General features: G+C 36.6%; 1 protein-coding gene across 1 annotated transcript in view; it reads left to right on the forward strand.

Annotated features, from left to right (window-relative positions):
• The window catches only part of LOC101691786 (disintegrin and metalloproteinase domain-containing protein 18-like), a 204,420-nt gene extending 177,470 nt beyond the window's left edge, over positions 1 to 26,950 (forward strand). The window contains exon 20 of the mRNA XM_045070988.1: positions 26,780 to 26,950. Coding sequence (XP_044926923.1) covers positions 26,780 to 26,822 — 43 coding nt within the window. The 3' untranslated portion in view covers positions 26,823 to 26,950. The remainder of the gene's footprint in view (positions 1 to 26,779) is intronic.
• Positions 26,951 to 27,556: the final 606 nt, after the last annotated feature.

The raw sequence follows: 27,556 nt of genomic DNA on the forward strand, positions 1-27,556 counted from the left end.
CTTCCTAGGAACAACGCAAAAGGCAAGGGAAGCAAGGGCAAAAATGAACTATTGGGATTTCATCAAGATCAAAAGCTTTTGCACAGCAAAGGAAACAGTTAACAAAATCAAAAGACAACTGACAGAATGGGAGAAGATATTTGCAAACGACATGTCAGATAAAGGACTAGTGTCCAGAATCTATAAAGAACTTAGCAAACCCAACACCCAAAGAACAAATAATCCAATCAAGAAATGGGCAGAGGACATGAACAGACATTTCTGCAAATACGACATCCAGATGGCCAACAGACACATGAAAAAGTGCTCCATATCACTGGGCATCAGGGAAATACAAATCAAAACCACAATGAGATATCACCTCACACCAATCAGAATGGCTAAAATCAACAAGTCAGGAAATGACAGATGCTGGCGAGGATGCGGAGAAAGGGGAACCCTCCTACACTGTTGGTGGGAATGCAAGCTGATGCAGCCACTCTGGAAAACAGCATGGAGGTTCCTCAAAATGTTGAAAATAGAACTGCCCTATGACCCAGCAATTGCACTATTGGGTATTTACCCTAAAGATACAAACGTAGTGATCCAAAGGGGCACGTGCACCCGAATGTTTATAGCAGCAATGTCCACAATAGCCAAACTATGGAAAGAACCTAGATGTCCATCAACAGATGAATGGATCAAGAAGATGTGGTATATATACAAAATGGAATACTATGCAGCCATCAAAAGAAATGAAATCTTGCCATTTGCGACAACATGGAGAACTAGAGCGTATCATGCTTAGCGAAATAAGTCAAGCAGAGAAAGACAACTATCATATGATCTCCCTGATATGAAGAAGTGGTGATGCAACATGGAGGCTTAAGTGGGTAGGAGAAGAATAAATGAAACAAGATGGGATTGGGAGGGAGACAAACCATAAGTGACTTTTAATCTCACAAAAGAAACTGAGGGTTGCTGGGGGGAGGGGGTTTGGGAGAAGGGGGTGGGATTATGGACATTGGGGAGGGTATGTGCTTTGGTGAGTGCTGTGAAATGTGTAAACCTGGTGATTCACAGACCTGTACCCCTGGGGATAAAAATATATGTTTATAAAAAATAAAAAATTAATTAAAAAAAATTTAAAAAAATAGTCATTGAAATTAATAAAATAACATACTACTAAAATGTTCTATTAAATTAAACCCTGGAAAAAAACTAGAAGACAGCATAGTAGTTATCAAAACATGAAGAAAGCTTCAGCAAGACTGGCAAAGTTAAGGAAGAATATTTGGAATAGCCATAGTATTTTGGGGGCTTAAACAACTGGGAATAAGGGATGGCATGCAAACTGTGCTGGGAAGCCAATTCAAAGCCAAATCTAAGACCAAGATTTCACAACAAGAGAGATTCAATTTTACTCTATATGAGATAAGAATGATGATAGTGTTTCTTCTATACATATTTTAATTACTAGTGAGACTGCCAAGTTTCATTTTCTTCTGGGCCATACTGTTTTTCTGTACACAGAAATTACTTTTCATATCATTTGACCTCTTGCCCCATTTGTTTATATTTTATCTTTACAGAAGTTGTATACACACATATACGCACATATAGTTTACTCATGCTTTTTTAAAGATTTTATTTATTTATTTGAGAGAGAGAGAGACAGAGCACAAGTGGGGTGAGGGGCAGAGAGAGAAGCAGGCTCCATCCTGGGACTCTGGGATCATGACCTGAACAGACGCTTAACTGACTGAGCCACCCAGGTGCCCCTATCAATGCTTTTTTATTCATACATGAATAGTCCCCTGGAATCTTATATTTATAAAGTATTTAGAGAAACTGACTTTAAGTATTGTTTATGTTTATCCTGGAGCATGTAAAACAGGAATAAGTTCAAAAATATCAAATGATGGGGGGACAAGATGGCGGGGGAGTAGGAGGAGGCACCTTTTCAGCTGGTACCCCAAAGTGAGCTGATTACCTACCAAAGAACTCCATTCATCCATGAAATCAGCCTGATATCAGAATTATACACGTCTGGATCTCTACAGGGGCAGAAGACGCCAGTGGGCAGATAAAGTGGAGTGGGAACAGTGGACTGATATCAAAAGATAAACAAAAGGGGGAGAGAGCCACCAGAGGCAACCAGTTGGAAAGTAATACCCCAATACGAGCGAGAGTGCCCTGCGTCTGGGGACAAGCATTAACTTGGAGACTGGTTGAAAACACTTCAAAAGAGCAAAGGATCACGGGGGAGGGGGGGAGAATTGTGGGAATCGGGGCGGCTAGGGACAGGGGCTTAAGTCCCCGGTCCCAGGACCGCCTCCCTGGCGCTGAGGCAGAGAGAGTGCAGTGGAGAAACCAGCTCTTGGTCCCTAAGCCGCCAGCGCGCCCCAGAATGCCTGGGTTCTGGCTCCTGTGAGGGGATGGGAACCACGCTGGTGGACAGAATGCGTGAGCCCAGCTACAAAGCCCGAGATACGCGCGCACATCCCTCATGCTCCCCTGAGAGAGTCACAAAGGCCGGCCGGTGGTCTTTGACCCACGCCATTGTTTCAAAGCCTAAGCCACGCGCCCCAAACTCTCCCCTGACAGAGGTGCGCAAAAGCCCAGCCTGGGGCTTTCGGACCTGCGCCCCGTTCTCAGTGCCCAAGACGCGCACACGACCCATAGCCGCCTCTGAAAGAGGTGTGCGCAAGCCAGGCACTCTTTGACCCAGCAAGACCAGGCACTCCCAGCCCATACAGCGGCAAAATCTCAGTGTGCGATCGCTGCTTGGAACTTCTCTGGAGGTCTGGAGCTCCCAGACAGCTGCCACTGCCTTGGCTTTGGGTACAAGCAAAGGATCCTGCGCCCCCAGGGTCTGCAACATGGAACCTGCTCTGCCAGTGGCCAAAGGGGAACTTATTTAGGCTCTGCACCCAGACTGAGGCTTCTCTCTGAGAGGGAGATCAGGGTGTGGTTTGTTTTCCTCTAAAATTACAAAAACCATCAAAAGTGGTCAAGGTGAGAGAAAAAAAAAGTGAACAAGCATAAAAACTGCCAGAGAACAAAAGCCTGAAAAAAACCAGTTTCCTCAGAGCCCACCCCCTTGAGGGGGGCGGGAGGATTTAACTCAGGAAACATCATTGACTGACAACCCACGTGGCAGGCCCCTACCCCAGAAAACAAACCAAGAAAGAAAAAAAAAAAAAAAAAAAAGAGAAAAAAAAAAGGACCACAAGAGAACAACCACTATTTCATAGGAAAACTTGTATTGTTCACTTGTTCCCACTATTCTGGTACATTTTTTTTTTTTTACACATAGGTAATTTTTTTAACCTATTTACCATCACAGCAAGCTGTACAGTACATCAAATTCCATAATACCTTTCTAACCTGAACTTTTTGATACATACACCTATGTTTTTCTTTTGCATTTTTATTTTTTGAATTCCTTTTTTTAATTTTAGTTTAGTTTAGTCTAGCTTATTCCTTTTTATTTTTATCCTCTAATATTCATATAGAGTTAAACTTCAAAGTAATCTCCTTTCCCCAATCAATACTACCCCTATAGGTAAACCAATTTTTAATCCCCTTTATCTTAGGAAAGTTGAGTCCTTTAACAAAGATATCAAGATACATCCAGGAAGAATCAAAACAACCTTCCTCACACACACTGAGAATTTATAAGAACTCTCCCATCTTCTTCCACCAGTGTTTCTGTGTTTTTGTGTTTGTCCTGATAGCTTATAAATTTTACACTTGGGGTTCTTTTTGACAAGGTTCTTTCTTTATTTACATATATATTTTTTTCTCTTGTCATATACTTGTATCAGTCTTTTTATCTCTTTTTGTTTGTCTACTTCATAAATCTTCCCTTGGGGCCCATATGGGCTGAAACTTCTCTTTCATCTTCCCTTTTTTTCCTGTCTCTCTCTCTCTCTCTTTTGTTTTTTCTTCTTTTCTTTTCTTTTTTCTTTTTCTTTTTCTTTTCTTTTGTTTCTCATTTGGGTGGGGAATCCTGATTGCTCAGAAGTGTTCCAGGGTGCACCTTGACTGCACCACAGTTGATATATCCAGCTACATCTGTTCAGTCATCTCCCACCAAAATGACTAGGAGGAGGAATGCCCAGCAGAAGAAAAATACAGAGGATGGACCTTCTGCAACAGAGCTAACAGCTACCAACATAGACAATATGTCAGAAAGAGAATTCAGGCTAACAACTGAGAAAGGTTGGAGAAAGCCGTGGATGACCAAACAGAATTGATTAGGGCCAAACTGAAAGCGACCAGACAGGATGTTCACAATGTTAGCGCAGAGCTTAAAGCTACCAGGGAGGAGGTTCACAATGCTCTCAATGAGTTCCAATCTATTCTAAACTCTCTCAAAGCTAGGGTAACTGAGAAGATAGAATTAGTGATCTGGAAGACAAACAGATAGAGAGAAAGGATCAGAAGGAAGCCTGGAACAAACAGCTTAGAAACCACAAAAACAGAATCAGGGAAATAAAGGATGCCATGAAGCGTTCCAATGTCAGAATTATTGGAATTTCTGAAGGGGAGGAGAAAGAAAGAAGTCTAGAAGATACAGTGGAACAAGTCCTTCATGAAAAATTTCCCAATCTCGCGAATGGAACCAGCTCATATACTAGAGGCTGAATGGTCTCCACCCAAGATTCTACATTCCAAAAAAAATCACGACACCTGATAGTCAAATTGAGGAATTATAATTGTAGGTATAATCTCTTGAAAGCCGCCAGGGCAAAGAGGCTCCTTACTTAGAGAGGGAAGCCCATCAGAAGAACGTCAGACCTGTCCACAGAGACCTGGCAAGCCAGAAGAGGCTGGCAAGATACATGCAGGGCACTAAATGAGAAGAACATGCAGCCAAGAATACTTTATCCAGCAAGACTGACATTCAAAATGGATGGAGAGATAAAGAGTTTCCAACCGGCAAGGCTTAAAAGACTATGCAACCACGAAGCCGACACTGCAGGAAATATTAAGGGGGGTTCTATAAAAGAGTAAAAAATCCCAAGAATAGCATTGAACAGAAATATAGAGACAGTCTACAGAAAGAAAGACTTCAAAGGTAACTCGATGTCAATAAAAACATATCTATCAATAATCACTCTCAATGTGAATGGCCTAAATGCACCCATAAAATGGCACAGGGTTGCAGATTGGATAAAATGACAGGACCCATCCATATGTTGTCTACAAGAGACCCATTTTGAACCTAAAGATACACCCAGACTGAAAGTGAAGGGATGGAGAAGAATCTTTCATGCCAATGGGCCTCAAAAGAAGGATGGGGTAGTGATTCTCATATCAGATAAATTAGACTTCAAACTAAAGACTGTAGTCAGAGATACAGAAGGACACTACATGATCCTTAAAGGGACTCTCCACCAAGGTGATCTAACAATTGTAAATATCTATGCTTCCAATATGGGAGCAGCCAATTACTTAAGAAAACTGTTAATCAAGATAAAGAGTCATATTGATATGAATACACTAATCGTAGGAGATCTTAACATGCCTCTCTCAGAAATAGACAGAACATCGAAGCAGAAAATCAATAAAGAAACAAGAGCATTGAATGACACATTGGACCAGATGGACTTCATAGATATATACAGAACATTCCACCCTAAAATAACAGAATACTCATTCTTCTCAAGTGCACACGGAACCTTCTCCAGAATAGACCACGTACTGGGTCACAAATCAGGACTCAACCGATACCAAAAGACTGAGATTATTCCCTGCATATTCTCAGATTACAATGCTTTGAAACTGGAGCTCAATCACAAGGAAAAGTTCAGAAGGAACTCAAACACCTGGAAGCTAAAGACCACCTTCCTTAAGAATGCTTGGATCAACCAGGAGATCAAAGAAGAACTGAAACAATTCATGGAAACCAATGAGAATGAAGACACTTCTGTCCAAAACCTATGGGATACAGCAAAGGTGGTCCTAAGGGGGAAATGCTTAGCCATCCAAGCCTCCCTCAAAAAAATTGAAAAATCCAGAAAATCCAGAATGAACCAGCTGTCTCTACACCTTAAAGAACTGGAGAATCAACAACAAATCAAACCAACTCCACACATAAGAAGGGAAATCATCAAGATTAGAGCTGAGATCAATGAGGTAGAAACCAGAGATACAGTAGAATGTATCAATGAAACTAGAAGCTGGTTTTTTGAAAGAATCAATAAGATCAATAAACCATTGGCCACACTAATCCAAAAGAAAAGAGAGAAAGCCCAAATTCATAAAATTATGAATGAAAAGGGAGAGATCACAACGAACACCAAGGAAGTAGAAACAATCACCAGAAGTTATTATCAACAGTTATATGCCAATAAGCTTAGCAACCTAGATGAAATGGATGCATTCCTGGAAAAATACAAACTACCAAAATTGAACCAGGAAGAAATCGACAACCTGAATAGACCGATATCTAATAATGAGATTGAAGCAGTGATCAAAAACCTCCCCCAAAAAAAGAGCCCAGGACCTGATGGATTCCCTGGGGAATTCTACCAAACCTTCAAAGAAGAAATAACACCTATTCTCCTGAAGCTGTTTCAAAAAATTGAAGCAGAAGGAAAACTTCCAGACTCTTTCCATGAAGCCAGCATTACCCTGATCCCCAAACCAGGCAAAGACCCTACCAAAAAGGAGAATTTTAGACCAATATCACTGATGAATATGGATTCTAAGATTCTCAACAAGATCCTAGCCAACAGGATCCAACAGCACATTAAAAAGATTATCCACCATGATCAGGTGGGATTCATCCCTGGGCCACAAGGATGGTTCAACATTCACAAATCAATGTAATACAACAAATTAATATGAGAAGAGAGAAGAACCACATGGTCCTCTCAAACAATGCAGAAAAAGCATTTGACAAAATCCAGCATCCATTCCTGATTAAAACGCTTCAAAGTATAGGGATAGAGGGAACATTCCTGAACCTCATCAATTCTATCTATGAAAGACCCACAGCAAATATCATCCTCAATGGGAAAAAGCTTGCAGCCTTCCCGTTGAGATCAGGAACAAGACAAGGATGCCCATTTCACCACTCTTGTTCAACACAGTATTAGAAGTCCTAGCAACAGCAATCAGACAACAAAAAGAAATAAAAGGTATCCAAATTGGTAAAAAAGAAGTCAAACTCTCTCTCTTCACAGATGACATGATTCTTTATATGGAAAACCCAAAAGACTCCACCCCCAAAAGTACTAGAACTCATACAGCAATTCAGCAACGTGGCAGGATACAAAGTCAATGTGCAGAAATCAGTGGCTTTCTTATACACTAACTATGAAAATACAGAAAGGGAAATAAGAGAATCGATTCCATTTACTATAGCACCAAGAACCATAAGATACCTGGGAATAAACCTAACCAAAGAGGTAAAGGATCTGTACTCGAGGAACTACAGAACACTCATGAAAGAAATTGAAGAAGACACAAAAAGATGGAAGACCCTTCCATGCTCTTGGATCAGAAGAATAAACATTGTTACAATGTCTATACTGCCTAGAGCAATCTATACTTTTAATGCCATTCCGATCAAAATTCGACTGGTATTCTTCAAAGAGCTGGAGCAAAGAATTATAAAATTTGTATGGAATCAGAAGAGACCCCAAATCACTAAGGAAATGTTGAAAAACAAAAATAAAGCTGGGGGCGTCACATTACCTGATTTCAAGCTTTATTACAAAGCTGTGATCCCCAAGACAGCATGGTACTGGCATAAAAACAGACACATAGACCAGTGGAACAGAGTAGAGAGCCCAGATATGGACCCTCAACTCTATGGTCAATTAATATTCAACAAAACAGGAAAAAATGTACAGTGGAAAAAAGACAGTCTCTTCAAAAATGGTGCTGGGAAAACTGGATAGCTATATGTAGAAGATTGAAACTCAACCATTCTCTTACACCGTACACAAAGATAAACTCAAAATGGATAAAAGACCTCAACGTGAGACAGGAATCCATCAGAATCCTAGAGGAGAACATAGGCAGTACTCTCTTCAATATCAGCCACAGCAACTTCTTCCAAGATACGTCTCCAAAGGCAAAGGAAACAAAAGCGAAAATAAACTTTTGGGACTTCATCAAAATCAAAAGCTTCTGCACAGCAAAGGAAACAGTCAAAAAAACAAAGAGGCAACCCACGGAATGGGAGAAGATATTTGCAAATGACAGTACAGACAAAAGGTTGATATCCAGGATCTATAATGAACTCCTCAAACTCAACACACACAAAACAGGCAAACATATCAAAAATGGGCAGAAGATATGAACAGACACTTCTCCAATCAAGACATACAAATGGCTATCAGACACATGAAAAAATGTTCATCATCATTAGCCCTCAGGGAGATTCAAATTAAAACTACATTGAGATATCACCTTACACCAGTTAGAATGGCCAAAATTAACAAAACAGGAAACAACATGTGTTGGAGATGATGTGGAGAAAGGGGAACCCTCTTACACTGTTGGTGGAAATGCAAATTGGTGCAGCCTCTTTGGAGAACAGTGTGGAGATTCCTCAAGAAATTAAAAATAGAACTTCCCTATGACCCTGCCATTGCACTCCTGGCTATTTACCCCAAAGATATAGATGTCATGAAAAGAAGGGCCATCTGTACCCCAATGTTTATAGCAGTAATGGCCATGGTTGCCAAACTATGGAAAGAACCAAGATGCCCTTCAATGGACGAATGGATAAGGAAGATGTGGTCCATATACACTATGGAGTATTATGCCTCCATCAGAAAGGATGAATACCCAACTTTGTAGCATCATGGATGGGACTGCAAGAGATTATGCTGAGTGAAATAAGTCAAGCAGAGAGAGTCAATTATCATATGGTTTCACTTATTTGTGGAGCATAACAAATATCATGGAGGAAAAGGGGTGTTAGAGAGGAGAAGGGAGTTGGGGTAAATTGGAAGGGGAGGTAAATCATGAGAGACTATGTACTCTGGAAAACAATCTGAGGGGTTTGAAGTGGCGGGGGTTTGGGAGGTTGGGGTACCACCAGGTGGTGGATATTAGAGAGGGCATGGATTGCATGGAGCACTGGGTGTGGTGAAAAAATAATGAATACTGTTTTTCTGAAAATAAATTTAATAAAAAATATCAAATGATTTTTCATCACATAAAGGCATAATTGTTGATTTGCATTGATACATTGCATATGTGTGTGAGCTGTTGAAAACCTACAAGAAGCACACAACACAGTATGCACAATTTTAAAAACATCAATGTGGACACTCATATCTCCTCCAACAATTTCAAATGTAAGATATCACCAGTAACAATATCCAGTTCTGAGGTCTCTTTATAGGAAGAGTTTTAATATTATTTTGATGCCTTTATTTGTTGTAATCTATTCATATTTCATCTTCTTTCTTGAGTCAACTTTAGAAATTTGTGTCTTCTAGGAATATTATTTCATCAAAATACAATATTTTGCTACATACAGTTGTTCATAGTATATTTTCTTGAAATTATTTTAATTTCTGTAGGACAGTAGTAAATTCTTATATCTCATATTTGATTTTGTGTCTAACCTCCTTTTTTCTTCTTAAATCTAGTTAAAGCTTTCTTAATTTTTATACTCACCACTGCCTCTGCACTGTTTTTGATGGAATTACCAAAACTCTTAGTTGTCAAAACTGACCAGCATTTTTTTTAAAGATTTTTTTTAATTTATTTATTTGACAGACAGAGACCACAAGTAAGCAGAGAGGCAGGCAGAGAGAGAGGAGGAAGCAGGCTCCCTGCTGAGCAGAGAGCCCGATGTGGGGTGTGATCCCAGGACGCTGGGATCATGACCCGAGCGGAAGGCAGAGGCTTTAACCCACTGAGCCACCCAGGCGCCCCCTGACCAGCATTTTTAAAAAAGATTTACTTATTTGACACAGAAAGAGAGATCACAAGTAGGCAGAGAGGGAGGTGGGGGTGGGAGGAAGCAGGCTTCCTGCTGAGCAGAGAACCTGAATCTCAGCTCAATCCCAGGACCCTGAGATCATGATCTGGGCCAAAGGCAGAGGCTTAACCCTCTGAGCTACCCATGCGTTCCCTGACCAGCATTTTCTTTAATATTTTGCTTGTTTTGTCAGAATATTTCACTCTGTTGACCATTCTCTGCTTTCCTGAAATTCTTAATTGCAAAGCAGGTCTACTAGCAACAGGTTCCCTCATCAGTTGTTAATTTTCAGTTTGTTCTTTTACTTGTAGTTATTTGGGATGATTAAGGGATAGATTTATTACATGCCAAAATAAAAACTGAAAGTTTGTATATACTGTTTTTTATAGTCACCTACAAATCTGTCCTTAACTCATGCTCTTTGCCTTGTTATATGGATTAGAATTACTATCCTGTGTAGTTTGCTTCAGTCTGAAGAATGGCTTTTGTTATTTCTTGTAAGGGATGTCTACTAGTAACAAATTTTCCTAAAAAGAGAAAATATCTTTGCTAGAATTTTGTAAATTTAGGAATAGCTTTATGTGACTATTATTATGGAAACGCAGTCTTGCTAGATATAGGATTCTTAGTTGACAGGTTTATTTCATTCAGTAATTTCATATAGCATCAAATTGTCTTCCTGCTCCCACTGTTTCTGATGAGAAGATGCCATACTTAATAAAATCTCTTTGTAGGTGATAAATTGTTTATTCTTAATACTTTAGAGATTATTTTTATGTCCATGTCTTTCAAATTTTAACTATCATGTGTCTAAGTATGAATCCCCATGTTTATCCTACTTGAAATTCATTGAACTTCTGTGGTATTTAATGTATTTCATCATATTGGGGAAATACCAGCCACTTATCTTCGGATATGTACTTTTTTCTCCCATGTCTCTCTATTCTTTTCAGAATCTATTAGTTATATGCCAGTGCACTTCATGATGTCTACATATATGTGAAGCTTTTCTGACTTTTTAAAAAAAATTTCCTCTTCTAAATATTTATCAGTATGGATCTGTATTCAAGTTAGCTAAATTATCTACAAACTCACATCTACTGCTGAGTCTTTCTTTTGACTTTTTTATTTTAGTTATTGTATTTTCAATTTCATAATTTCCATTTGTATGTTTTTTATAATTTCAATTTTATGTTATCCTTTTTTAAATTGAGGTATGATTGATGATATACAGCATTATATTAGTTTTAGATGTACAACAAAATGATTTTATATCTATAAGCATTGCAAAATTATTGCCACACTAAGTCAAGTTAAGATGCCTCATACAGACATATAGGACCAATTTTTTTCTTGTGACAAGAACTTATAAGACCTGGATTTTTTGGAGCTTTAAAATATGCCATACAGTATTATTAACTATAGTCACTATGTTGTACATTACATCCCTATGATGTATTTATATATTACTGGAAGTTTGAACCTTTTCACTACCTTCTCCTATGTTACCCAGTCCCTAACCTCAACACCTGGTAATGGCAAAATTTTCTTTGTTTCTATGAGCTGGTTTCTTTTTGTTGTTGTCATTTATTTTACTTAGACTCCACATATAAGAAAGTGAGAGCATACAGTATTTGTATTTCTCTGCCTGACTTATTTCACTTACTATAGTGAATTCAATGTCCCTATGTGTTTCACTCCTTTTTATGATTGAATTCATTCATATATATATATATATATATATATAATTTATTTTAATTCATATATATATACATATATATGTATATATATATATAATTTTCTTGATAGGTCCATCCATTGATAAACACTTAGGTTGTTTCTATATATTGGCTAGTATAAAAATGCTGCAATGAACACATGGTGCATATATCTTTCTCAGTTACTGTTTTTTAGTTTCTTTCAGATAAATACTCAGAAGTGAGATTGTTGGATCATATGGTAGTTCAATTTTTTAATTTTTTGAAGAAAAGACATGCTGTTTTCCATAAAGGTAGCACCAATTTACCTTCCCACTAATAATGTGTAATGATTTCTTTTGTTCCACATCCTTGCCAACACTCATTTTTTGTTGTCCCTTTGAAAATATCAATCCCAAAGTTTCGCTGTAGTTTTGATTTGCACACTCCTGATGATTAATGATGTTGAGTATATTTTCAGATATCTGTCAGCCATTTATAAAACTTATTTGGAAAAAATTCTATTCAGATTTTGTACATGTTTTTCAATTAAATTGTTTTTTTTCAGTCAAGTCATATTAGTCATTTTTATATTCAGAATCTTAACCCCTTATCTGATTTATGAATTGCAAATATTTTATCCCATTTAGTAGGTTGCCTTTTCAAGTTGTTGATGGTTTTCTAGCTGTTTAGAAGTTTTCAGTTGGATAAAATGCCAGTTGTTTGTTTTTATTGCTTTTCTTTTTGGGGTCAGATTAAAAAAATCAACAAAATCAATGTCAAGAAATTTAACTGCCTCTGTTTTCTTCTGGAGTTTTACAATTTCTGGTTTCCATTAAAGTCTTTAATCCATTTTGAGTTAATTTTAGTGTATTGTATAAGATGGTGGTCCAGTTTCATTCTTTTGCATATGGCTGACCAATTTTCCAACACCATTTACCAGAAAAGATTTTCTTTTCTCCATTGAATATTCTTATCTCTTTTGTCATAAATTAATTGACTGTATATGCACGGGCTTATTTGGGGGGGCTTCTATTCTTTTTCATTGATCAATATGTTTGTTTTTATGCCACAACTATAATGTTTTAATTACTACACTTCTGTAATACATTTTGAAGTCAGAGACCATAATGCTTTCAGTTTTCTTCTTCTTTCTCCTGATTGTTTTGGCTATATGGGGTCTTCTGTTGTTCTATACCCTATTGTAGAATACTTTGATGTATTTCTATGAAAAATGCCATTGAAATTTTGATAGGGATTACATTAGATCTGTGGATCATTTGGGGTTATATAAAAATATTAATAATAAATTTTCTAATCCATGATAATAGATTATCTTTATATTTTTTCTTTAATTTCTATCATCAGTGTTTTATAGTTTCCATGTACAAGTCTTTTACTTCCACAGCTGAATTTATTTTCTAGATATTTTATTTTTGATGTATTTAAAGGCATTTTTTCTTTCTGATAGGTAATTATTAATGTAAAAAATGCAGAAGATTTTGTACATTGATTTTTCATCCTGCAACTTATTTAATTTGTTTATTCTAACAACTTTTTGGTGGAGTCGTTAGGGTTTACCATATATAATATGTCATTTGCAAAGTGACAGCTTTGCTTCATCCTTTCCAATTAGACACATTTGTATCTTTTCTTGAATAATTGCTCTGACAAGGATTTTAATCCTATGTTGAATAACAGTGATGAGAGTGGGCATCCTTTTCTTATTTCTGATCTTAGAGGACAGCTCAGCTTTTTCACTGTTCAGCATGGTGTTAGCTATGTGTTTATCATATTTGGACTTCAATATGTTGAGGTATATTCCCTTTATACCGTTTTGTTGAGAGGTTTTTTCATAAATTGGTATTAACTTTGTCATGTTTTTGCATCTAGAAAGATGATGATATAATTTTTCGCATTCATTTTGTTAATGGAATGTGTCATGTTGGTTGGTTTGCAATTGTTGAAACATCTTTGCATCCCAGAAATAAATACTATTTTGATTATGTATATGATCCTTTTAATGTATTGTTGAATTCAGTATGCTAATGTTCTGTTGAGAATTTTTTGCATCTATGTTCATCAGGGATATTGACCTACAATATCCTTATATTGTGGCATACTTGTCTGGTTTGAGTATCAGGGAAATGCTGGCCTCATAAAATGAGTTTGGATGTTTTCTTCTGTTTCTTTGGTTTGGTTTGGTTTGGTTGGGTTGGGTTTGGTAAGGAGTGGTTTTAAATCTTTGAATGTTCTGAAGAAATCATGAGTGAAGCCAATTGGTCCTAGAATTCCATTTGTTGAGTGTTTTTTAGTTATTCTTTCAATTTCCTTACTAGCAATTTTTCTAGTCAGATTTTCTATTTCTTTTTTCTTCTTTTTTTAAAATTTGTTACTTTTTATAAACATATATTTTTATCCCCAGGGGTACAGGTCTGTGAATCACCAGGTTTACACACTTCACAGCACTCACCAAAGCACATACCCTCCCCAATGTCCATAATACCACCCCCTTCTCCCAAACCCCCTCCCCCCAGCAACCCTCAGTTTGTTTTGTGAGATTAAGAGTCACTTATGGTTTGTCTCCCTCCCAATTCCATCTTGTTTCATTTATTCTATTTCTTAAGAATCAATCTTGGTAGCTTGTTTCTTAGATTTTATTCATTTCTTCTAGGTTGTAAAATTTTTGTCATATAATTATGGTACTTTTATGATTCTTTGTGTTTCTTTTTTTGAATGTATCTATCTTAAAAAGAGAGAGAGAGAAGGGGAAGGGGTAGAGGAAGAGGGAGAGAAAGAATCTCAAGCAGATTCCCTGCCGAGTGTGCAGCCTGATGAGGGGCTTGATCCAACAAACCTGAGTTCATGACCTGAGCTGAAATCAAGAGTTAGCCACTTAACCAACCAAGCCACCCAGGCGGGCCAATTTTTTGCATTTCTGACATCAGTTATACCTTATATTTCATTTCCAATTTTTTTTAAACTCCTCTCTTTTTTCTTCAGTGAGTGTATCAAACTTTGTTAGTTGTGTTTCTTTTTAGAGAACCAGCTTTAAGTTTTATTGATTTTTTTCTATTGTCTTTTTAATCTCCATTTATTTTATTGCTATCTTTATCTTATTGTTTCTACTAACTTTGGATTTGTTCATTCTTTTTTAGTTCCTTGAGGTGTAAAGCTATGCTGTTTACTTGGGATTTTTCTTGTTTCTTGATGTAGGCATATATTGTTATGAAATTCCCACTTAGAAGTGCTTTTGTTGCATCCCATAAAATTGGTAAGTCGCATTTCCGTTTTTATATGCTCAGGTATTATTTTAATTCTCTTTTGATATTTTGACCCATTGGTTGTTCAGCAGTATATTATTTACTCTCCACATATTTGTGAACTTCCCAGTTTTCTTTTTGTAATTGTTTTCTAGTTTTATGTCATTGTGATCAGAAAAGATGCTTGATATTATTTCATTCTTCAAATGTATTAAGACCTTTTTGTAGCTTAATATATCATCTCTCCTAGAGATGTAGAACTAGATCTATCTTTTCCAGGTATCTATAGCTTAATTTATGCTGTAACCTAGGTCTACACTAAGGTTCCATATATGCTTGAGAAAAATATGTATTCAGTTTTTCTTGGATGGAATGTTTTGTATGTATCTGTTAAGTCCATCTGGTCTAATGTATCATTTAAGGCAAATGTTTCCTTAATGGTTTTTCTGTCTTGGCGATCTTTCCTTTGATTTAAGTGGGGTATTAAAGTCTCCTACTACTATTGTATTGCTCTATCTCCTGGTAGGTCTGTTAATATTTGCTTTATATATTTAGGTGCATTACAATTGTTATATTCTCCTTGAACTGACCCTTTTATCCTTATGCCTTCTTTGTCTCTACTACAGTCTTTGTTTTAAGGTCTCTTTTGTATATCCCAGCTTTCTTTTGTTGTATTGTTATTCTATATTAGATAAGACATTATTACAATACTTTCTTTTCCTTTTTTATGGTTTCCTTTAATTCATGGAACAGCTGCTTTATTTATGACAGCTGCTTTAAAGTTTTTTCTTCTAAATCTGGCAACTATGATTTTTCAGGTAATTTGTTTCCTCTTCTTTCCCTGGGTGTAGGTCACAATTTCCTCTTTCCTTGCAGTTTATAACATCTTCATTAGAATCTGGAAATCTTAGATAATACATTAATATGGTAGCAATTATAGATACTTATGCCCACCCACTACACACTCACACAAGGCTCCTTGTTCTTGTTTGACTTTTTGTTTAATGACTTAACTAGAATATTTCATCAAAATGAATTTTCCCTATAATATGATGCCTCCATATTGCTCCTCAGATATCACAAATTGCCCTACTGTCTGATCCAATATATCCAATTGCCTTTGCAAGAGTAGCCTTTGAGGATTGTCTCTCTCTGACCCCAAAAGACTTTTCTTAGCTGTCTCTTTTTTTTATGGTTCTCTCTGTTAAAATTTTAGATGGTCTTTAGTTTAGCTTTTTCTCATGAACTACAAGCCTTGTGTACCCAACATAATCTTCATAGTGTATGACAGTGTCCTTAGGTTTGAACTGCTCCTGTTCCCAATAAATCATTTTCCTTCAGAGAGCTACAGATCTAACAATTTCACTCTTGGACATTTATCTTTGAGAAATGAAAATCATGCTTTCACAGAAACTTGAGAACATATGTTCACAATACCTTAATACACAATATCTTAATCTGTAAATCAAGGTCATTCAATGCATAAATCATTACACAACTTATGGTAAATCCATATTACCACATACTACACAATAATAAAAGAAAACAAAGTATTGATAGAAACAATTTTGAGGACACAAAGGGAACTATGCTAAGTGAAACAAAACCCTTTTCAAAAGTTTATATACACTATGCTTCCAGTTATATAAAGTTCTTGCTGCATTAAAAATTACAGGTTTGGAGAATACAGCAGTAGTTGCCAAGAGTTAGGGATAATGAGAAGAGTGGGTGAGTATGTCTACAAAAGAGTAGCAACAAGAACTTTTTTTGATGGTATAGTTCTGTATCTTGATGTGATTATAGTTACATGAAGCTACACATGTGATCAGGTTGCATAAAACCAAACACACACAAATACATGTGTAAATGGTACACTCTGAGCATATTCTGTGGATTGTATTAATGTCAGTTATCTTGCTTTCATATTATAGTAAGGCAACATGTTAATATGGGAGAACTGGATAAAAAGTACATGAAACCTTTCTGTACATGCCTTTGCAATTTCCTATGAATATACATTTACTTAAAAATAAAAGTTTAAAAAAATTGGATCATGGGTACAAATTTAATAAGTTGAATTATGCAATTTCCGAAGAAAACACAAAAAAATTCTGTGGATCTAGGACTATACCAAGAGTTATTTTACATAAGAACAAATCATGAGGGTCACCTGAGTTTCTCAGTGGGTTAAGCATCTGCCTTTTGCTTGGATCTTGATCCCATTGGCTCCATTCTCAGCTGGGAGTCTGCTTCTCCTTTTTCCTATCCCCCTACCCTCTCTGCTGATGCTCTCTCTCTCTCTCTTACTCATTCTATCTCTCTCAAGTTAATAAATCTTAAAAAGTAGAAGAAGGAGGAGGAGAAGGAGGAGGGAAACAAATGATGATCCACAAGGAAAATTTGTATGTGATCAAAATTAGAGATATCTGATCTAAAAAATACCTTGTTAAGAAGGTAAAAAGACAAGCTTCAGTCTGGTGGAATATATTTATATAATATATATTACCATATATCCAAATGTATAGACCATATATCCAACAAAATTTTTTTATCTGTAAAATATTTTAAAGTTCAGAATCGACAATTAAAAAGAAATTTGGTTAGCGAAGGGAAAAGACATGAACTGAGATTTGACCAAAGAATGTATAAAGATGGCACACAAGCACATTAAGTGATGCCTGACATAATTAGTCATTAGAGTAATGCTAATTAAAACCACAATGAGATATCACACTTTTCCCAACAGATTGACTAAGATTAAAAAAATAATAATAATAGTAAGTACTAATGAAGATAAAGAAAATTAGATCACTCATATATTGCTGGAGGAAATACAAAACATATAGCTACTATGACATATAACTTAGCCTTATTATAAAACCTGACAATTTTACTCTTGGGTATTTATCCTAGAGAGAACTTTTACAATTATGCAAAAAACCTGTAAATGAACATCCATAGCAATGTTATTTTTAATAGATAAAAACTAAAAATTATCCAAATAATCCTTTGATGGATGACTCATTTAACAAACTATGGAACACTTATACCATGGGCACTGCTCAGGAATAGCAAGAAATTATTAATACATGGCACAATTTTGCTGGATATCAAGGGATTTACATGAGAAAAAAACCCCAAAGCTCAAGAGCTACTATATGAAGTTATTTATATAAAGTACTTGCATTACAATTATAGAAATAAAGACCAATTAGTAGTTACCAGTGATTAGGAAATGGGAGTAAGGCAGATAGGTGTACTATGTAGGGGTTGTATGCTTTTTGTTGTTGTTATTGTTTGTTTGTTTGTTTGTATTTTGGTGTGGAACAATTCTGTATTTTGATTTTGTGTTGAACACACTAATCTATATGTGTAATAAGATAGGATACACTTATATACACATAAACATGTCAGTTCATGTAAACAATCATGAAATCCAAATTAACTCTGCAGATTATACCAATGTTGATTTTCTGCTTTTGACAATGTAATTAATCATGCAAGTGTTTACCATGAACAAAAACTAAGTGAAGGGTATACACATGAACACTCCCAGTAAAATTTTTTAAACTTTCTATAGATGTAGAATTATTCCAAAAAATTAAGTAAAACTAACTTTGGCTCCCCAAAAGCTTATTAAATGATTCCCAAGAATCTAGAAAAGAGGATAAAGAAAATGACAATAATAATATATACCAAGGTATTAAATTGAAACCCAACCTTATCAAGTCAATAAACTTAAATAGTCTAAGTATTTCAATTTTTTTAAAAAAGCAGAAAATGTAAAATTGGATAAAATCAAGAGAAACATATACTATCAACAAGATATCCACTTTCAATCTAAAGAAACAAATGGGTTAAAAGTAAAAGATGTACCATGCTAACACCAACCCAAAGAAAGCTAAAGTGACTGTATCTCTATCAAAGTAGTCTGAAGAAGAAATATTATCTTATGCAAAAAGCATAATTTGATCATTATAATTATAATAAAAGGATCAAGTCTTTAAGAGCACATAAAATCTTTCAGTTCTGACAGCCTTTGCTCTATGTATTTGAAGCTCTGTTATTAGCTGCATAAGAGAAAAAGCCACAAATATCATTAGAAGTTTCAACATCTCTCTCTCAATACAAATAGATTTAAAAACAGTAAGAATAAAATAGAAATGAAAAATATTAATTAGCCGCATGATCTTTCAGAAGACCTCACTACAACAGCAGAAATCACATTTGTTTCAAATACACCTGAAACATTTCACAAGTTAGGTCAAATGTGTGCCATGAAAAAGTAACAGTAAATTCAAACAAATTCATATCATGAAAAATATGTAGTCTAAACAAAGAGAATTACACTTGTCAATAACAGTAAAAAAATCTTAAAACAGTTTGGAAAGCACACATTTTTTTAAGTAATTCACTAATCAAAGAAAAAATCACCAAGGAAATTGAACATATTTGAACACTAATTGAAAAAAATATGATAAAATTTGTCAGATATATATAAAGCAGTACTTTAAGGGAAAACTTACACTCTTAATAATTTATATCAGAAAGTAAGAAATTTTAAATCAATTACATAAGCTTCCAAACAAACAAACTAGAGAAGGAAGAGCAAATTCAACCCCATGTAAAAAAGAAATGAAATTATTAAGTTTAGGAAATAGCAATAACAAAATGGAAAACAGGAAAAAAATATGAAATCAGTGAAACAAAAATTGTTTTCTGGGTAACATTAAAAAAGTACTGGGGCATCTGGTTGTCTCAGTGGGTTAATCCTCTGCCTTCGGCTCAGGTCATGATCTCGGGGTCCTGGGATCGAGCCCCACATCAGGCTCTCTGCACAGCAGGGAGTCTGCTTTCCCCCTCTCTCTGCCTGCCTCTCTGCTGACTTGTGATCTCTCTGTTACATGAAGAAATAAAAAATCTTTAAAAAAAAAAAAGTACTAACTGTGTAGCCACATTGGTAGGAATGAGAGAGAATAGATAACAATTACAAATATCTAGAATGAGAGAAGATCCCTCATTACTGATCTTATAGAGAATGAAAAAATACTGAGGAACTTTTTTCACTTTCATATATATTTTTTATTAGTAATGACGAGATTTTCCCCATTGCTTTATTTTTTATTTTTTATTTTTTCAGTGTTCCAAGATTCATTCATTGCTTATACACCACACCCAGTGCTTCATGCAGTATGTACCCTCCTTTATACCCACCACCAGGCTCATCTAACCCTCTACTCCCCTCCCCTCCAAAACCTTGTTTGTTTCTCAGAGTCCACAGTCTCTCATGGTTTATCTCCCCTCCAATTTCCCCCAATTCACTTTTCCTTTCCTTTTCCTAATGTCCTCAATGTTATTCCTTATGCTCCAGAAATAAGTACCACATTTACTCTCTCTGCTTGACTTATTTCACTCAGCATAGTCTACTCCAGTCCAATCCATGTATTGACATGGACCCAAAAAAGTTGGCTAGTCATCCTTTCTGATAGTTGTGTAATACTCCATTATATATATGGACCATATCTTCTTTATCCATTCGTCTATTGAAGGGCATCTTGGCTCTTTCCACAGTTTGACAATTGTGGCCATTGCTTCTATGAACACTGGGGTACATATGGCCCTTCTTTTCACTACATCTGTATCTTTGGGGTAAATACCCAGTAGTGCAATTGCCTGATGGATCATAGGATAACTCTATTTTTAATTTCTTAAGGAATCTCCACACTGTTTTCCAAAGTGGCTGCACCAACTTGCATTCTCCCCAATAGTGTAAGAGGGTTCCCCTTTCTCCACATCTTCCCCAACACGTGTTGTTTCCTGTCCTGTTAATTTTTTCCATTCTAACTGGTATAAGGTGGTATCTCAATGTGGTTTTGATTTGAATCTCCCTGATGGCTAATGTTGATGAACATATTTTCATGTGTCTGTTATCCATTTGTATGTCTTCTTTGGAGAGGTGTCTATTCATATCTCCTTCCCATTTTTTGATGTGATTATCTGTTTTGTGTGTGTTGAGTTTGAAGAGTTCTTTATAGATCTTGGATATCAGCCCTTTGTCTGCAGTGTCATTTGTGAATATCTTCTCCCATTCTGTGGGTTACCTCTTTGTTTTCTTGACTGTTTCCTTTGCTGTGCAGAAGCTTTTGATTTTGATGAAGTCCCAAAAGTTTATTTTCTCTTTTGTTTCCTTTGTCTTTGGAGACATGTCTTGAAAGAAGTTGCTGTGGTTAATGTCGAAGAGGTTACTGCCTATGTTCTCCTCTAGGATTCTGATTACTACCTCATGTTGAGGTCTTTTATCCATTTCAAGTTTATCTTTGTGTATGGTGTAAGAGAATGGTTGAGTTTCATTCTTCTATACATAGCTGTCCAATTTTCCCAGCACCATTTATTGAAGAGACTGTCTTTTTTTCCACTGGGTATTTTTTCCTGCTTTGTCAAAGATTAGTTGACCATAGAGTTGTGGGTCCATATCTGGACTCTCTACTCTGTTTCACTGGTCTATGTGTCTATTTTGTACCAGTACCATGCTGTCTTGGTGATCACAGATTTATAGTAAATCTTGAAATCTGGCAATGTAATGCTCCCAGCTTTGTTTTTCTTTTTCAACATTTCCTTAGCAATTCAGCGTCTTTTCTGGTTCCATGCAAATTTTAAAATTGTTCCAGCACTTTGAAAAATGCTGGTGGAATTTTGATCAGGATGACATTGAAAGTATATATTGCTCTGGGCAATATAGACATTTTAACAATGTTTATTCTTCTGATCCAAGAGCATGGAATTCTTTTCTATCTTCTTGTGTCTTCTTCAATTTCTTTCGTGAGTGCTCTGTGGTCCTTGAGTACAGATCCTTTACTTCTTTGGTTAGGTTTATTCACAGGTATCTTATTGTTCTTGGTGCTATAGTAAATGGAATCAGTTATCTAATTTCCCTTTCTATATTTTCATTTTTAGTATAAAAGAAAGAAACTGATTTCTGTGCATTGATTTTTGTAATCTGCCACATTTCTGAATTGCTGTATGAGTTTAAGTAGTTTTAGGTGGAGTCTTTTGGGTTTTCCATATAAAGTATCATGTCATCTGCAAAGAGAGCGAGTTTGACTTTTCCTTTACCAATTTGAATACTGAGGAAATATTATAAAAAGTGTTAATACTAATAAATCTGACAACTTAAATGAAATGGACAAATTCCTAAAAGACAAAAACTATCAAAGCTTATTCAAAAAGAAATGGGGAGGAGCTAAGATGTTGGAGTACTAATAGAACACTTGGTAGATAGATATCAACTCATTCTGAATATCCAAGAAATCAATATGAGGATGAACAGAACAAACTATACAACTAGGAGAGAAGGAGCCACAATATGGAAGGAAGGGGGTGTGAAGATGTGATTTAGGGGAGAAATAGGTAGCAGATGCTGCCAAGGGGAGGAAACCCTGGTCATGAAGAGAGAGAAAGAGAAGGACACAGGGGATCTTACAAGGAAAACACTTCCCAAAAGCCATTGACTGGATATTTCATGAGTTTTTTTTTAAATCAGCAAGGCTCACAGACTGGAGTTTTAGAGGTCCATGGTGAAGCTGGTATGGAGCCCTGAGGGTGTTGGCACTGCTCATGTGGAGAAGAAAGGAAGATAGCCCAGGAACAAATAGTGGCATCTGAGCATCCCTTGGGATATATAGGGAGAAAAGGTTTTCCCTTGTTGGAGTGCATCTGGGAGAGGTGCATTTCCTCTCCAGGAACCAAAGATCTGGTGAGATCCATTACCTTCCCCTTCCACTCAGCATGGGTGCAGAGACACCTTTATTCCAAACTCCACTGTACTGCAGTTTGGTGCAACTGCTCTTGTAGGGCAAACCTATGTTAGTAGCAAAGCAGTGAGATCTTCCCCCAGAAGGCCAACATGGGCTTGTGCCACACCAGGCCCCTAACGTTGAGAGTTTTAAAACTCAGCCTGCCTGCCTGCGATAGAACACAGGTGCACTGCACTACCAGGAGAGAAGACACACACACAGGGTGTGGGCAGGACACACAAAGGGTGAAGGCAGAGATCTGAGGGATGCCTGGGACATATGAGGGGAGATTGTTTACTCTTCTGGAAAGGCTTCCCAGATAGGGGTGGGCATGAACTCCCCTCTCTAAGAATGAGGGAGGCAAATAACTAACAATGTAAGAAAGATATTATTAATTTGTATCCCTCATGAAAGTGGATGGAAATTTTAACAAACTGAATCCAACGTTATATAAAAAGGGATAATATATCATGACCAAATGTAATTTATCCAGAGAATACAAAGTTGGTTTACCTTAATAGTCAACCAATATTAGATTGGATTTTTAAAAGATCAACTCAACAGGTGCAAGAAAATCATTTGAAAAAAATCACAATATTAACATTCTAATTCCTAACCTACCTCAATTTTTAATCTCTTTGTTTGATTTTCTCTCTTGACTGCTGTTCCCTTAATCACTTTATGATCCATAAACTCCTTTTGGACATCTACTTTTCATTCTATGTATTTTTTCTTAAGTTATCTAATTCACTATCTTTCCTTCAAATCACTTTAAGTGTTTAATTCAAATTGTAAGGATCAAAATTTGTCTCCAACAACCTATTGCTGGTTCACAAGGGCCTCAAATTCAACAAGTCTTCAACCCAATTGATTATCTCCCCACTCTTGCACAAATTTGTCTCTCCTAAAATTGGTAGTATTATCATCTGAGTTGAAATTAGTCAACACACCTATTTTGTTCCTTGTATGTCTTAAGTGTAAATACAAACCTATGAAATAAAATATTAATTTTCCTAGGCAACACACTTGAAAGAAAGTAAACACACACACACACACACACACACACACAACTTCCTTTTCTTAACTTATTTCCTTAGATAACTGTAACTGTTAATCCATTCTCTGTCTCTTTGAGATGTATGTAATTCTTCTTGAAAACTAAATAAAAGTTGTCAATTTCACATTCTAGGAATATTTTCCTTAAGGACTTTGTAGGCCGGTATCTCTTTAAAATATAAATATTAAGGAAGATAGCTTCCTGTCTCTCTGGCTCCTTGGGAATTTAACCTTGTTGTCTGGTTCCAAGCTGTAACTTCTTGGTTATCCTAAAGAAATTAGAATTTTTCTTTATACTTTGGATAAAGAAAGTTAACATGTATGAAATGGACTGTATCTGTCCTGTTAAATAAAAGGGTAAGATTTCTTCCTCTCCTTGCAATCTCCTTAATACACCTGTTCAGTTTAGCACTTATTCAATAATAAAACTGCTTTGTTCCTTTCTACCTTTGTGAAGAGGATTTCGGGTGGGTTGATAGAGATACTATTTTTAATTAGTTTTCCAAAATGCCTCTCATATTTCTATCCCCCCCACACACTCATGGCCTAAACTATGCAAAATTCTCCTAATTAGTTTTACTATTTTCAGTCCTCATTATTCCTAGCTTACCATCCCTAGGACAATGATAAGGTTTGCTTGTTTATTTGTTTGTTTGTTTGTTTTATTTTTTGAGATGAAATACCATTCATTCACACTTACAGATTTTGGGTGATTTAATATTACTCTTAGGAGAAAATTACTGACTTTATATAAGTCATTTATTGATCCAATTATGGTTCAAAACTCAGATGTTACATCCTTTCTTTTTTTTTTTAAGATTTATTTATTTATTTGACAGACAGAAATCACAAGGAGGCAGAGAGGCAGGCAGAGAGAGAGGAGGAAGCAGGCTCCCCGCCGAGCAGAGAGCCCGATGTGGAGCTCAATCCCAGGACCCTGGGATCATGACCTGAGCCGAAGGCAGAGGCTTTAACCCACTGAGCCACCCAGGTGCCCCTGTTACATCCTTTCTGTAACTACATTTGATATATGTAGAGAAAACAAATTAACTATATTTCCAAAGAATTTTGTATATCATGCTAACAATGAATTTATAACATCTCTCATGCATCTCTTTATGACGTCTCTTATGCAAATCTGCTTTCCTTCAGTCTCTGACCTGTTTGGTATATAGATAATTTTTCTTTTTTTTTGAGAGAGAGAGAGTACTAGTGGCAAGGAGAGGCAGAGAGAGGAAAGAGAGAATCTTAAGCAGGCTCCAGCCTCCGCATGGAACTGACATGGCTCCATCTCATGACTCTGAGATCATGAATTGAACTGACATCAAGAGTCAGATGCTTAACTGAGTGACACAGGTGACCAAGAAGTAAATACTTAAGCAAAATAAGCAGACATAGATATCTTAGGATTAAATATTATATTATTTGCTACTGAAACAAATATTTAGGAAGAAGTATGAAAATTAAATTTTCTTTAAAAACCCGTTTTTGTGTTTCTATTTACAAACAGGAGGAGCAATCAATATTTGAATCTCTCTATAGGTATTTATTTTAAGATATATAAGCACAACTTTTCATGGAAGGATAATTTAAGAATAACTTGAAAAATAGTCCTTATGAAATTGAAATTAGGTAATTCTGTTTTAAATAAGTGAAAATTTTTTCCGAATCTATATGCAGTTCACACATTGAAAGGCAATAAAGTTAACTTGGAAAGAACTATCATTTCATGGTTTAGTATACAGGTTGGTTACTTGCCTAACTTCAGATTTTTTTTTAAATTAACTTTTTATTGTAGTAAACTACATCTAACATAAAAAGTTACCATCTTAACCATGTTTATTTGTATAGTTCATTGCTATAGAGTGTCTTCACATTGTGTGCAAACATCCCCACCAAGCATCACCTGAATTCTTCATTTTGCAAAACTAGAATTCTATATCCATTAAGTAAGTCCCCATTTCTCCCTCTTCCAAATCCTGGCAACAACAATTCTGCTCTCTGTCTCTAGGAATTTGGCTACTTCAGGTACCTCATGTAAGTGGAGTCATACAGTATTTGTCTTTTATCACTGGCCTATTTTATTTAGCATAATGTCTTCAAGGTTCACCCATGTTGTAGCATATTGCAGAATTTACTTCCTTTAAAAAAAAAAACTGAACTTTTCCATTGTATGTACATACCACATTTTGCTTATCTGTTCATCTGTCATTGACACTTGGGTTGCTTCCATTTGTTAGTCACTGTAGTAATACCGCAATGAACATTAGCATATTAATCTCTCTTCTGGACCCTGATTTCAGTTATTTTGGATATAGACCCAGAATAACAACAAGTAAAAAGCAACCCCCCAAAATGGGAAAAAATATTTGGAAAGCATATATCTGATAATGGATTAATATCTAGATTATAGGTGCACCTAGGTGGCTCAGTGGGTTAAAACCTTTGACTTCAGCTCAGGTCATGATCCCAGAGTTCTGGGATTGAGGCCTGCATCGGGTTCTTTGATTGACAGGGAGCCTGCTTTCCCCTCTCTCTCTGCCTGCTTCTCTGCCTACTTATGATCTCTGTCAAATTAATCAAATCTTTAAAAAAAAAATCTAGACTATATAGAGAACTCCTCAGATTCAACAACAAAAACAAGCACCTGATTAAAAAATGGCAAAGGACCACTTAGTCTCCTAAACATAGATTTTTTTCTAAGAAATATGTGTACAGAATTGAATGAACATAATTTATTTTTCAGTCATTTCATAGCCAAAATTACTTCGCTTCATGCTTAAATTATAAATCAATACTAGAATAATATACACATATTTTAATTTGTTTCGTGTTTTATTTGGACTCTAGTTTTGTAAGAATCAAATTTATCTATAATAGAATTGATTTTTGAATTTTTAGTGTTCTTTTTATGTGTGTTTTCACCTGAGATTTAAAATTATAAATTCAGTAGTAGATATGGTTAAAACAGGCAACTGTTTGCTGCCAAACATATTGTGAATTTCCATTTTCTGTTTTCCTTCACCACAGTAATTCAGTCATTGTGCCAGAAAACTACAATGTGGACTATTAAAATTGCCAAACATTTCACCAGCAAATGGCCCATTACTAAAGGAGAAAACGCATTTTATGACCCTTATGCCATCCCTGAACACATTTCCGATGTCCGCAGTTTGAAAAATAAAGCCCAAGCCCACGAGGGCAGAGGACAAGCTGGCATATGCCTTCCTGTGTGCAAGGGGCGGTGGGTGGGCTCCCCGGACTGCGACTGTGCAAGCGACTCGACAGAGGGGCGGGATGGGCGGAGCAGCTGTGCCCCCTCCCCACCGGCCCCCTCCTCCCCCGCTCCTCCACCTCCCCACAGACCGTGCACTCCTCTGCCCCACCCACTGGAGTTTGCAGGGTCCCACGGGAGCCGCCTCCCTTAAGCAGCCAACAGCAGCCACCGTGCTAAGACCAGCAGGCTGCGCAATGCTGTCTCTCCTGCTGAGCCTCTACCCTCTCATGCCTGGGCAGGCTGACCTTCGTGGGCCATCTTAAGGGAAAGGACACTTCTCCATAGAGGGCCACATCCACAGAGCCTCTGGGCATGGCGGGCCCCAGAACATTGCTCCAGAACCCCGGGTCCAGCTGGGGAGAGCCCGGTGTCTTGTCACAGCCAGCTTAGAGTCAGCATCCTCCTGGGCTTTCTTCTTGGAAGGCTTGGAGCAGGACTGGGACAGTTGCTTCTCACTTGCCTGACCCTGAACTTGGGAGGAGAGGGTGCGCATCTTCTGGGAAGTGGGGCCTTAAAAGTAGCACTTTTTC

The sequence above is a fragment of the Mustela putorius genome, unplaced genomic scaffold (assembly GCF_011764305.1).
Source record: "Mustela putorius furo isolate JIRA1106 unplaced genomic scaffold, ASM1176430v1.1 tig00003976_pilon_pilon_pilon, whole genome shotgun sequence".
Taxonomy (NCBI): domain Eukaryota; kingdom Metazoa; phylum Chordata; class Mammalia; order Carnivora; family Mustelidae; genus Mustela; species Mustela putorius.